We start from the raw sequence: 12,771 nt of genomic DNA on the forward strand, positions 1-12,771 counted from the left end.
TTGTCTCTTTTCATTTGAATTCTCCATTGCTGCTACCTTTTCTTCATCTCCCCTCTTTCCTTCTGTTGATCTCACCCCCTCCCCCTCACCCCCCTCCTAAGCCACTGCAGCAGGGACCCCACCTCCCAGCTCCACGTGACCCAGCGTCCTCTCCCAGGGCCTCCTGCCCAACTGTCCTACTGGTCCAGCGGCCAGATGGTGGAGTCCCAAGCTCCCGCTTTCCAGCCTTCCTCAGCTGGGCCAGCTGTCTGGCTCTGTCGAAGGCTCCTGCTTGGAGGGTGGGGCTGGTCTGCTGCCATCAGAGGGGCCGCGCAGGAAACTGCACTGGAGGCTCTGCAGCTGCTGGGTTGCATCCCTGGGGCTCTTTCTCTGCCCTGTGGACACCCCATTTCCCCCTTTTCCTTCTCTGCCCCCTGTTTCCACATTCCACTCAGCATGGCTAGGGCAGGAGCCCAGATTCTGGAGCTATGCAATCAAGGGTTTGAATCCCCATTCTGTTGCTGGGGCCCAGGACCCAACCTTTCTGAAGCAGACTGTTCAGTTCTAGAGAGGCACAGTGGCAGAGAGCTTGAGCTCAGATTCTGGCTCTGGCTTTTATTTTTATTTTTTTTTGGTACTAGGAATTGAACTTAGGACCTCGCACTTGCCAGGCAGTTGCTGTGCCACTGAGCTATATCCCCAGCCCCTGGTTCTGGTTTTTAATCCAGCCCAGTGGCTGCTTTTCCCTAAGCCTCAGTTTCCAGACCTGGAAACTGGGAGGCAACAAGGTGGATCTAAATAGGTGTAAGGTTAGTCTGGGAGTCAGGGCTTGCTTTATGTTGCCTGTGGTGTGGTTAGCACCTGAAGCTATTTTGCAGGCAGGTTTTCCTGTCATTTCTTTAAAAATCTTTGCCCAGTGTGGTGGTGCACATCTGTAATCCCAGCACTTGGGAGGCTGAGGCAGGAAGATCAAAACAAGTTTGAGGCCAGCCTGGACTACATAGTAAGACACCGTCTTAAAAATAAAAACAGGGCCAAGAATTTAGTTCAGCAGCCTAAGTACCTGCCTGGCAAGTACAAGGTTGTGAGTTCAATCCTTGGTACTAAAAAATAAATAAATAAAAATAAAAACAAACAAACAAAAAAAAAAAACAAAGAAACAAAACTCTGATGTCCTTAAAAATTATTATCATTAAGCCAGGTGTAGTTGCACACACCTGTAACCCCAGCACTTGGTAAGCTGAGGCAGGAGGATTGTTGTAATTTCGAGACCAGCCTGGGCTACAAAGTGAGCTTAAGGCCAGCCTGAACTGTGTTTTGAGACCCTATCTTAAAACAAAAAAAAATTTATCATAAAGTGCACACATTTAATGTGTACAGTTCAGTGATCTATGGTATATTTACCACTACTAATACTAGAACATTCTCATTGTCCCCAGAAGAAGCCCCATATCCATTAATAGCCACTCCTTGAATTCTTCCTGCTCATCTACTCTCTATCTCTAATAATTTCTAGACAATTCATAAAAATGGAATCATACACTATGAGATCCTTCTTTCATTTAATGTTTTCGAGGGTCGTTCATGCATTAGGATGTATCTGTACTTCTGGCTCTTCTGCCTGTATTTTTTTGTATTGTATTGCATTGTATAATACTATATTTTTTTGTTTGTTTGGTACCAGGGATTGAATTCATGACCTAGTGCTTGCCAGGCAGGCTTATGCTACTGAGCTAAATCCCTGGCCCTATTATATTGTATATTTTAGCAGTGCTGGGGATTGAGTCCAGGGCTTCAGCACACTAGGCAAATTGTCACTGAGCGACATTTTAATGTTTAACAGTAGAGACCACTGCCTCAATATTGGAACGTACACCCAAGGAGTACCTCAGTACTCCTTTTTATTTTTTTTGAGACAGGGTCACAAAATTGCCCAGACTGGCCTCCTTCCTGAGCCTCCTGAGTAGCTGGGGTTATAGGCGTGCACTGCCAGGTCTAGCTGATTTTTAATCTTTGTGTGTGTGTGTGTGTGGTACCAGGGATTGAACTCACAACCTCGCACTTGCCAGGCAGGCTGATTTTTAATCTTTATTAGTGCCCATCCAAGAGAATAAGCCTAGCACGGTGACCAATCTAACAGCTGAAGGCAACACACATCCAGGGAGTACCTACTCCATGCCAGGTACCTGCCAGGTGCCGGAGTCTGAGTAGGAATGGAACAGACATCCTGCCTTCCCCGACCTTGTGTGCCATTGTGTGGATCGCGTGGCACCAGATGTGAGCCGTAGGCTCAGAGGCACCAAAATGTGAGCCGTACCAAGTGTGGCAGGGACATCAGGTCGATCACCCCCGCTGTTGTCGCTGTTTATGGTGACTTCACACAGAAGGGTATGATATGGAAAGCACAGCCTCCTCCTCCCTCCACACAGTCATGCTTCGCAGGGCTGCAACTACCCTCAAAACTTTCTTCTCTAACCTTCTGAAAATGTTCTGTGCATGCAGATGTGTGGCCTGTAAACTATGCTGGGTCTTACCAATTTTACTTCACAAATATCCTGTGTGTTTTTCCTAGTCACAAAATACAGATATAAAGATCTCAAACAAACAAACACAAACTAGATATGTTCTGTTCTTTTAAACTGTTGCATAGTATTCCACAGGGCAGTTTGACTTAACAATCAGCCTTTCTCCCTCTCTTTCTTCCTCTGTCTCTCTCATCCTTGGAACCAAACATGGGGCCTTTCACATACTAGACAAGCACTGTACCATTGAGCTACGCTGTCAGCCCAGCAATCTGTCTGTGAGCACGCTGTTCACAGAGCCCGTGGGCTCTCTCCAATCTTCTATTGGTGTAAGTAGCCCTGCAACAGGCATCTCTCCATATTTTGGGATTGTTCCTTTTTTTTTAAAGACAGGATCCCTGTCTGTAAGCCAGATTAGTAGACCTCAAAATTTTTATATGGTTGAAGTTGTAGCCCAGCCTAAGTGCAGGGGCCCGTTGGGGCTACATCCCCAGCACCGTACAAGAAATTGTTTTGATAGATATTACTCAGTATATTCTTTTTTTAAAAAAATTTATTTAAAGAGACAAAGAAAAAAACAGAAAAAGTGTACAAGTAATAAGAATTTCAAAAAAATAAACAGTAGCCGGGCATGGTGGCTCACGCCTGTAATCCCAGCACTCGGGAGGCTGAGGCAGGAGGATTGTTGGGAGTTCGAGATCAGCCTGGGCTACAAAGTGAGCTCAAGACCAGCCTGAACTGCATAGTGAGCCCTGTCTCAAAAAGACAAAAATAAATAAATAAACAGTAAGAAATCACTAGTTAATAGATTACATATTTTCATCTGAGAAATAATGTGTTCAAGTTACAAAATTAGAGCATACAAAGTGGACATTCAAACAGTGAGACTACAAACAGTTCTGTTCAATGATCCAACAAAAACTCAGTAATATGGTTATCTTTTTTTTTATCACAACACTCAGTGAGGAATGGTTATCTATCTTATACACTTAAACATACATGCAGTTATATCCTTTAGAACACTTCTTTTCCTCTCTTTTTTACAATAACAATTACACATTTTGGGTTTTATTACTCCCAAAGTTCTTATTACTTTATTTTAAAGAGAATAAAACCAAATGTGACAAAACAAAACAGAGTCAGTCAAATCAAAAGGATGGACATAGTACATGATAGTACATGATGTAAAAACAGAATACAAGTGATCAACAATGGTTACCATAATGCTTCTTGCTATCTTACTCAGTATATTCTTAAAAAGACAGTGCCCCCACCTGGCAAGTGAGAGCTGCTGAACTTCCTGATGCACTTACGTTGTTAGGTACAAGCTTTTTCATCTCTGCCAATCTGAAAGATGAAAGATGCTGGCTTGGATTTTTTTTTTTTCCAGCACTGGAGGTTGAGCGCAGTCTTTACACTGAGCTATATCCCCAGCTTATTTTTAAATTTTTAATTTTATTATTATTGTTTTGTTATTGGTACCAGGAGTTGAACTCATGATCTTGGGCTTGCCAGGTAGGCACTGTGTTGTTTTGTTTGTTGAGACAGAGTTTTGTTATGTAGTTCGGGCTGGCCTTGAACTGGCAGCAGTCCTCCTACCTCAGCCTCTCAAGTACTGGGTTATTTTTTATTTATTTATTTATTTGTTTATTTTTGTCTTTTTCTTTTTTTATCGGTACTGGGGATTGAACTCACGACTGCCTGCTTGCAAAGCAGGCGCTTATGCCGCTGAGCTAAATCCCCAGCCCCCTATTTTTTATTTTTGAAACAAGATCTCTGCTAAGCCAGTAAGTTGCCCAAGTTGGCCTCAAACTTGCAGTGATCCTCCTACCTCAGCCTCCCAGAATGCTGGAAGTACAGCTGTGTACCACCATGCCCAGGTTTGTAATTACTTTAATTTTCATTTTCCTTGATGAAAAGTGCACTTAATGACCTTAATTTAAGTGCACTTAATAACCATTGTACTTTTGAATCCTTTGTCCATGTTGTAGAAAAAAGATACTGAACTATGTAGCTTTGTTTTTGTTTTTTTGTGTGTGAAAATAGAAAAATATCAGTCCCCAGAAGTCTTCTAGCTCTTGAGCTTACTTGCTGGAGAGGTTTTCTTGTAGGCAGGAGGAGCTGATGTTTATAACCATGACATTTCAGACTTTGATTTTTTCCCTTGATTCTCTGGGATGGCACTCGAGTGCATATGCTGGGCAAGTACTGTACCACCAAGCCACCTCAGCTTGTCCTTCAGAGACTGTCCTTCAGAGTTTCCTAAATCTTGATACATTTTGAGTTTTCTGTTCATCACTAGAGTGATTTTATAGGCAAAACATTCCTAGTGAAGAAGATTATGAGGTGACTACTTCCTCTTTCTGCATCTTGTAATTGTGCAGACTTTTCTATTTGCATCTTACCTGGTTTTGACTTAGCAGGTTTGACTTTTTACACATCTTAATGCCCCCTGAAGATAACGAACTGAGTTGGTTTGGACTCAGGATGCAGTCATAAGCACTGCAACCCAAGCTGACTTCACCTGCATAGCAGAAAACCCCCAGGAAGTATGTGGTTTCCAGGATGGCAGATTACTTATTCAAATTGTGTCCTTAGTACTCTCTGCATTTCTGAGTCCTGATTCTTCCGAGGTAGTCTTTGCCTTGGTTTGCAGGATGGGCCTCAGTATCCCAGGACTGCATCCTGCCAACTTAGGAACCCATGGGAAAGAGTATTTTCCCGGGAGAAGTGGGAAGAGGTTTCATTGGCTCATCTTATGTCACATGGGCTGGGTGATTCATTGTTCTCATTGGCTGAGTTTAAGTCACAAGGCCATTCTTAGACCACATGGTTTCCCCAATTCCTCTAGAAGCTGGGAGAGTTTCCATTAGTCCAGCTTAGGTGACATGACCATTCTCTGACCCTGCTCGTGGCCTGGAGATCTTAGTGTTCTCATTGGGTTGAGTTAGAATTCCATTTCCCTAGTTCCACAAGACCTGCGAGTGGGATTTAAGGTAGTTGGAGGAGGGAGTAGTTATTGGACAATTAAAACCAACAGCCTGATGCTACAGAAACTGTGGGTCAAAAGTATAGACCAGGTGCTTGGGTGTAAGTTTTTGTCTGTAGTCATTTGCTGTAATCTGTTGCCTCTTGATTTATTATTTTGTTTTCTTCTGTAGCTTTCCTTCATCTGTTTAAAACCACACAAGTAAAAATAAATAAATAAAACCACACAAGTAACATATAAATATATTCTTTTGGTAACTATCTTACTGACTTAGAAGTCTTTAGTGAAACAGTTTCCCTGCAATCTGCCTCCCAATTCCATACCCCAAAAGGAACCTCAGTAATTATTTGGTGTGCATCTTTCTAGATTTCTTGTGTGCCTTTACAAGTACATCCATATGGGTTTTTAATGTTTTTCTTTTATTTTTCATGTTTAAATTTTTGAACAAATAAGTTTTCATGATTTGAACTCAAAAACGGCATAAAAATCTCTTGCAAAAATTCTCTCCATCCCTCTTCTGTCTTCACTACATTCTGTTCCTCCCAAAAGGTACCATTTGTTGTTAATTTCTTATTTACCCCAGGGAATGTTTATGCATGTGCAGCTTACTACAAATATATGTCATATGGAAAGTCTCAATTGCTTTTTCCTCTGCGCAGAAACTTTTGGCTATTATTCCCTACTCCTGCAGATTTGTTTAACCGTTTCACTTTTGATGGACACTGAGATTGTTTTCAGTTCTTCCCATTAAACATTATACCTCTGTCATGATGAAATCCTTGGACAAACATCATGGTGCATATCTGCCAGGATTTCTTTAGATTCATTCCTAGAACTGGAAGTGCAAGTGTCGGTTAAGCAGATGCACATTTTGCAGTTCGATAGGAACTGCCAAGTGGCCTTCCAAAAAGGTTCTCCCAATTTACACCACCTCGCTCAGGGCCGAGCGTGCCTGTCTCCATGGATTTTGCTAACACTAGGTATTATCCGTCTTTACGTACTTGCCAGTCTGATGGGATAGAAGAAGATATCGTGTAGGAATTTTCATTTTCCTGCTGATTAGAGAGACTGGACATCTTTTTATGTGCTGTTTCTTCTGTGTATTGCCTGTTCACGCCTGATGCCATCGCCCTCCACCCCTGCCATGCCAAGAATTGAGCCTAGGGTCCTCATGCTAATATCCCTAGCTTTTTACAATTTTATTTATTTAATTGGTTGTTGAGATAGGGTCTCATTTATATAGTTCAGACTGGCCTGACTCATTGTTGTAGCCCAGGCTGGCCTTGAACTCATGACAGTCCTCTGGAATCAGCCTCCCCAGTACTGGGATTACAGGTGTGCACCACCATGCCTAGCTTTCCAGCCTTTTTTAAAGTTTTGACACAAAGTTTCATTATGTTACCCAGTAACCCAGGCTGAGTTCAAGCTTGAGAACCTCCAGCCTCAGGCTCCCTGAGAGCTGGGGTTGCAGGCCAGCACCATCATACCTAACCAGCCTATTTCTCTTTGGGTCATTCTCCTTCTTTGCTGAGATCATGCATTGAACACATTATAATGGAGAGCTATTGTGTGTCAGGCACTGTTTGTTCCAGGCCTGCAGCATATTTCGGTGATCTCTATGCAGCCCCTGCCCTCCCGGGCCTCCCATTCTGGAAACAAGAAAGGAATAAGAGCAAACAAAGACGTTCACTCAGTGGTGGCAAATGCTAGAGAGGAAGGAAGCTGGGTAGAGAAAATTTCTGTTAAAGAAACGTTCCTTGTGCTAATACCTGTCATGTATTTTTTTCGGTTTGGCATTGGCCTAGCTACATTCAACCACATATATACATTTTGGTCAGTACTAAAGTATTTTTATGCAGTCAAATTTATAAATCTTTCCCTTTATGATTTTTATGTTTGAAAAGTTTTCTCCATCTCCGGTGTTACCAAAGTATGTGCCCAGATTTTCTCCAGTGTCATGAATTTACTTATTTCACTTCAGTTTTAATCCATCTGGAACTGTTTTCAGTATAAAGAGCAAGGCAGGAATCCAGCTAAATTGCTTAGCCAGTTGGCCCATGACCATTTATTAAATAATCCATTTTTCCCTTAGGAATTTAAAATGGCATCTATGAGAGCTGGACATGGTGGCTCACCCCTGTAATCCCAGCACTCATGAGGCTGAGGCAGGAGGATTGCTGTGAGTTCAAGAGTGCCTTGGGCCACATAGTAAGTTCAAGGCCAGCCTGAACTGCACAGTGAGACCCTGTCTCAAAACAAAAACAAGAACAAAAACACTCAAATAAAATGACATCTATGAAATATATTAATTCTCATGTGTGTAGGACTGCATTTGGACTTTCTGTTCTTAGCAGTCACATCAACTGTCCATATCATGACAGCTATTTATTTATTTATTTTGCACTACTGGGGATTAAACCCAGTGCCGTCATACTGAGCTATATCCCCAGCCCGTCTGTCTTTCTATTTTATTTTATTCATTTTGAAACAGGGTGTTGCTAAGTGGTTAAGTTGTCCAGGCTGGATTCAAACTTGTGATCCTCCTGGCTCAGCCTCCCAGAGTGTTAGGATTACGAGGTGGATGCCACCATGGCCAGCTATATATTTATTTTTCATATTTGGCCAAGTTGGCTCTTTGGACAAATTCACTTCTCTGGGCCTCGGTTTCCTCTATAAAACAGGGATGGTGTCAGCCTAACGAGGTTGATCTGAGAATGAGTGAATGAAGGGTCCATTTTAGTTCCGGGGCCAGGTAAGCCTCTGAGAAGGTAGTGTTTGGGTTGAAATCTGATGGAAAGGCAGTGCATGCCTGGCAGAGGGAAGAGCAAAGGCAAAGCCCCGATGCTGGGATTAGCTAAGAGTGCTGCGGTGTCCAGGGAAGGACCAGCGGCACCTTAGAGGGGACTGGGCTGGGGACAGTGGAATGGTGGCCTAAGGCAAGTGGTTTGGTTGTCATCTTGAGGGCACAGCATGATCAGGAGGGAAGCTGGGGCCCGCTAACGCAGGCCCTGTTTCCACAGTCGATGGAGTCCCAGGTGGAGGAGTGGTACCGCGAGGTGGGAGAGTTGCAGGCACAGACGGCCGCGCTGCCGCTGGAGCCGGCGAGCAAGGAGCTGGTGGGCGAGCGCCAGAGCGCGGTGGGCGAGCGCCTGGTGCGCCTGCTCGAGCCGCTGCAGGAGCGCCGCCGCCTGCTGCTAGCCTCCAAGGAGCTGCACCAGGTGGCGCATGACCTGGAAGACGAGCTGGTGAGCGCGCGGGGGGGGGGGGGGGGGGGCGGGGCGGGACTAGGGGGCTAGGCTATTAAGGGGCGGGGCTATTGTGGGGCGGAGAAGGCGGAGACTGGGGCGGGGCCTGTGGTGGAGAGGCTGGTGGCGCGGCTGGTTCAGTTCTCGCTCCACTCTTTCACATTCATTTATACCTTTTTTCTTTTCTTTCTTTTTTTTAGTTGAAGTATTGGGGATTGAACCTAGGGCTTTTGCACTGAGCTACATTCGCAGCCCACCCCCCCATCTCTTTTTGAGACGGGATCTCCTTAAGCTGCTAAATTGTCCAGCCTGAGATCAAACATGCCATCCTCCTGGCTCAGCCTCCTTTATGAGTGTGGGCTCATTTAAGACTGCCTCATTGCTTTACTTTCAACCACTCATTGATTTATTCATGAAGTCGTACATTTTAAATTCACTGATTTATCTTTATTCCTTTTCCAGTCGTTTACTTATTGCTCATTTATTCACTCATTCTCTCATCTGTTTATTTCCTCATTCAATCACTCACTTCTGGATTTGCTCATTCATTCATCCACTCACTCACCAATTTGCTTTCTCAATGGTTTTGGGTTCCACCCTGTGCTTGAATGATACTGGGAACCACAGGCACCAAACCAGTCTCTGTTGCTGTCCACAGAGGTCTCAGTGTCTGAAAGGGGAGGTGAATTTGGCCCCAATCAGTGACAACCCTGGTTGGTTAGCCCCATCTTGGTGTGCCTAGGGGCCCTCAGCAGTCTAGAGAAGGAAGCAGGTGGGCATTCAGTCAGGGAGGGCTTCCTGGAGGGAAGGGGTGTCTGAGCTGAGACCAAAAGGAAGAGTACACATGAGAGAGAATGGGAACGGAATTCCATGAACCAGGACTTGCATGTGCAGAGGCCAGAAGTAAGCCTGCCCCCAAAAGCGAGAGGGAAATAGAGCCTTTCCATACAGGAGGCTGGCATTGGATCTGGGTTCTTAGGAGTGGCACTGGGCATCATGCAAAGAGCCTGAAGGTTAACTGGGAGGCAGTGGTCCTTGGGGGCATTCTTCCCTTGACTTACTCCCTGGCTTCTCCCAGGCATGGGTTCAGGAACGGCTCCCACTGGCCATGCAGACAGAGCGGGGCAGCAGTTTGCAGGCTGTCCAGCAGCACATCAAGAAGAACCAGGTAAGCTGAGCTGGGCCTACAGTGAGCCAGGGTGCATTTGGATACAAGCACTGGAAAATGGTTAAAGTGCTTAAAACCAAGCAAAGAATCCAATGGCTCTTTTAACTGAAAAGACTACAGAGAGCAGATAGATACATTCAGATGCTATAGATATTGCCGTGAATCTCTTGGTGGGTGTCTGTTAGATTTATTCTCCAGCGGATTCAGATTTACATCCTGCCAGCAAAGCCAAAGAGCATGTCTCCCTCTCAAAGATTTTGGCAACAGTCCCAGGGATAGTCCTTAGGGACTGACTTGAGTCACAATCTTGGTCCTGAACTAATCATAATGGCCGAGGATTTGGACGATTCTTAGCCTGGTCAGAGGAAGGGGCCTCCCTTGGGACCTGCTGCTGGAGTCCTTGGGAACACAATTATCTGCTCTGAGACAGAGGTAGGGGTTCCCCAGAGGACAATCAGGGTCCTAAGACTAACACACAAAAACACTTTTAGGGAGAAAAAGATCAGTGAGCAGGTCCTCACCTCTAGGCCAGGCGAGGTGGGAGAGGGGACATTTGAGCCCCTAAAATCTCTGGATCTCTGTTCTCCTTGGGCTTCAGTTACCACATCCAAATAAGCAGAGAGTTGGTCTTGAGCAATGATTCTCAGACTCTATAGTAGAGGAATCCTTGGGTTAAAGGAATTCTTTCACCAAAGACTCATGAAAGAGGAATAATACTAATATATTATTTGAAAAATATTGATTATTAATAATGTATTGATTAAAGACTCATCATATACTTAAACACTGTTCTAGGAGTTGTGTTGATTATATAATCCCACTGATAACTCTATTAGGTAGGTATTACCCTCACTTTTTAAGGAGTACTGGATATTGAACTCAGGGTCTTGAGCATGGTTCAGATTTCCAGGCCTGCCTCAGCCTCCCAAGTTGCTAGGATTACAAGCAGGTGCCAACGTGCCTGGCTGAGACAGGCCTAGTTCTAACTACTCCAAGATTTTAGGTATCTGCAGGCCGCCACCAGGCACCTGATCTTAGTAAGTTCCTCGCCCTCTCTGCACCTCAGTTTCCTGATCTGCAAAATAACAATATAATGTGGTCTGTCTCTCTAGGGGTTGGACTGAGGGATAGCTTTGTCCACATTGTGTAAAGCCCTTTTTTACTGAGGCAACAGGCAGGGAACAGGCACTCAGGAAGTCAGGAAGTGTTCCCAGGTATAACTTTCATTTACTGATTAAGGAAACTGAAGCACATGAGAAGTTATATAAGGTCCTCAATTAAGTAATGATCTGGTTGCAGGATCCTTCAGGGACACAGGAGTGTTCCTGCATCTTGACCTGAGGACACCAGGATATGCATGTGTAAATATGTGATTTGCATACTTGACAGTCATCGCTTAGGATCCCTGGTTCCTAGCCTCCCACCCCGCAGACACCAAACACCTGCAGATAATCATTGTCCTATTAAAAGCGGTATACAATCTAGACACACCTTCCCCTACACGTCAAACTGTGTCTAAGGGACTTACAATACCAAGTCTAAGGGAATGCTGTATAAATAGTTGCTATTCTATATTGTTTTGGAATATGCCAAGGAAAAGAACAAGGTCTGTGCATGGTCAGGATGGGCTCTGTTTGCTTCTCAGTACGTTCTGTGGGGTTGGAGTCACCAATTCACAGCTCACAACCTTGCAGGAGTCAACTACTGTAGTTCCTAAGGAGCCTGTATCCCAGCCATTGACTCCTGTGTGTTATCTCCAAACAATTGGAGTCAGCTTCCTGAGTCCAAGTCCTGTCCCCCTTTGCTAGCTCTTTGTACTTGGGCCAGATACCTCTGTCAGTAGATGTGGGGGGCAGGAGTGAGTGATGGGGAAGTACTTGCACAGTACCTACCACGTGGTGAGGATATTTGTTCCGAGCTCCACAGGCTGTGCCAGGGGCAGGGGTCTGTGATCACCTATCTCCTCTCAGTCCTCCTACTCTCCCTCCCCAGGGCCTGCGGCGCGAGATCCAGGCGCACGGGCCGCGCCTAGAGGAGGTGCTGGAGCGCGCGGGGGCGCTGGCTTCGCTGCGCAGCCCGGAGGCGGAGGCAGTGCGACGCGGCCTGGAGCAGCTGCAGAGTGCCTGGGCCGGACTCCGGGAGGCGGCTGAGCGGCGGCAGCAGTCGCTGGACGCCGCCTTCCAGGTGGAGCAGTACTACTTCGACGTGGCGGAGGTGGAGGCGTGGCTGGGCGAGCAGGAGCTGCTCATGATGAGTGAGGACAAGGGCAAGGTGCGCCCGAGCTGGGGGTCCGGGGTCCTGGGGGCGTTGGAGACGGGGTCCGGCCACTGCCGCCTCATCGCGGGCGCCCTGTGTCCCCAGGATGAACAGAGCACTCTGCAGCTGCTCAAAAAGCACCTGCAGTTGGAGCAGGGCGTCGAGAACTATGAGGAGAGCATCGCGCAGCTGTCGCGCCAGTGCCGGGCGCTGTTGGAGATGGGGCACCCGGACAGGTGGGCGGGGCCAGGTGGGCGGGGCCAGTCCTTAGGGAAGGGTCCGGCTGGATCTGAGCACCGCTCTTGGAACTCGGGCAATGCATGGGAATTGAACTTTGAGGTGGGGGTACACTCAGTGCTGCGTGTTGGAGAGGAATGAAGATGCCTAGGGCATTGGAATTTGAGTGTTGCGCGGGGCCTCATAGGGTGAAAAGGAAGAGGGGTTGTCTAGGATTGTGTGAGACAGGAATGGTCAGGACAGGCAAAGATCCTTTTCCTACCCAGTGTCTGCGTGGTGTTTGAGAGGATAGGAAAGTGCTGAGATCTGGTATGGGAGCAGGGCCTGAGTCCTCGTGGTACGTCGTGAGATGATGGGTGATGTCCTCCCAATCCA

At 46.0% G+C, this 12,771-nt stretch overlaps 1 protein-coding gene across 4 annotated transcripts in view; it reads left to right on the forward strand.

Annotated features, from left to right (window-relative positions):
- Sptbn4 (spectrin beta, non-erythrocytic 4) overlaps positions 1–12,771 on the forward strand; it is a 74,541-nt gene that overhangs the window by 49,854 nt on the left and 11,916 nt on the right. For all 4 annotated transcript variants that reach the window (XM_063252770.1, XM_063252771.1, XM_063252772.1 and 1 more), the window contains 4 exons: positions 8,511–8,735; positions 9,814–9,903; positions 11,896–12,174; positions 12,265–12,395. In XM_063252770.1, the coding sequence (XP_063108840.1) occupies positions 8,511–8,735; positions 9,814–9,903; positions 11,896–12,174; positions 12,265–12,395 (725 nt within the window). The remainder of the gene's footprint in view (positions 1–8,510; positions 8,736–9,813; positions 9,904–11,895; positions 12,175–12,264; positions 12,396–12,771) is intronic.

The sequence above is a fragment of the Cavia porcellus genome, unplaced genomic scaffold (genome assembly GCF_034190915.1).
Source record: "Cavia porcellus strain 051 isolate PalLab524CR breed Dunkin Hartley unplaced genomic scaffold, mCavPor4.1 scaffold_7, whole genome shotgun sequence".
NCBI lineage: Eukaryota > Metazoa > Chordata > Mammalia > Rodentia > Caviidae > Cavia > Cavia porcellus.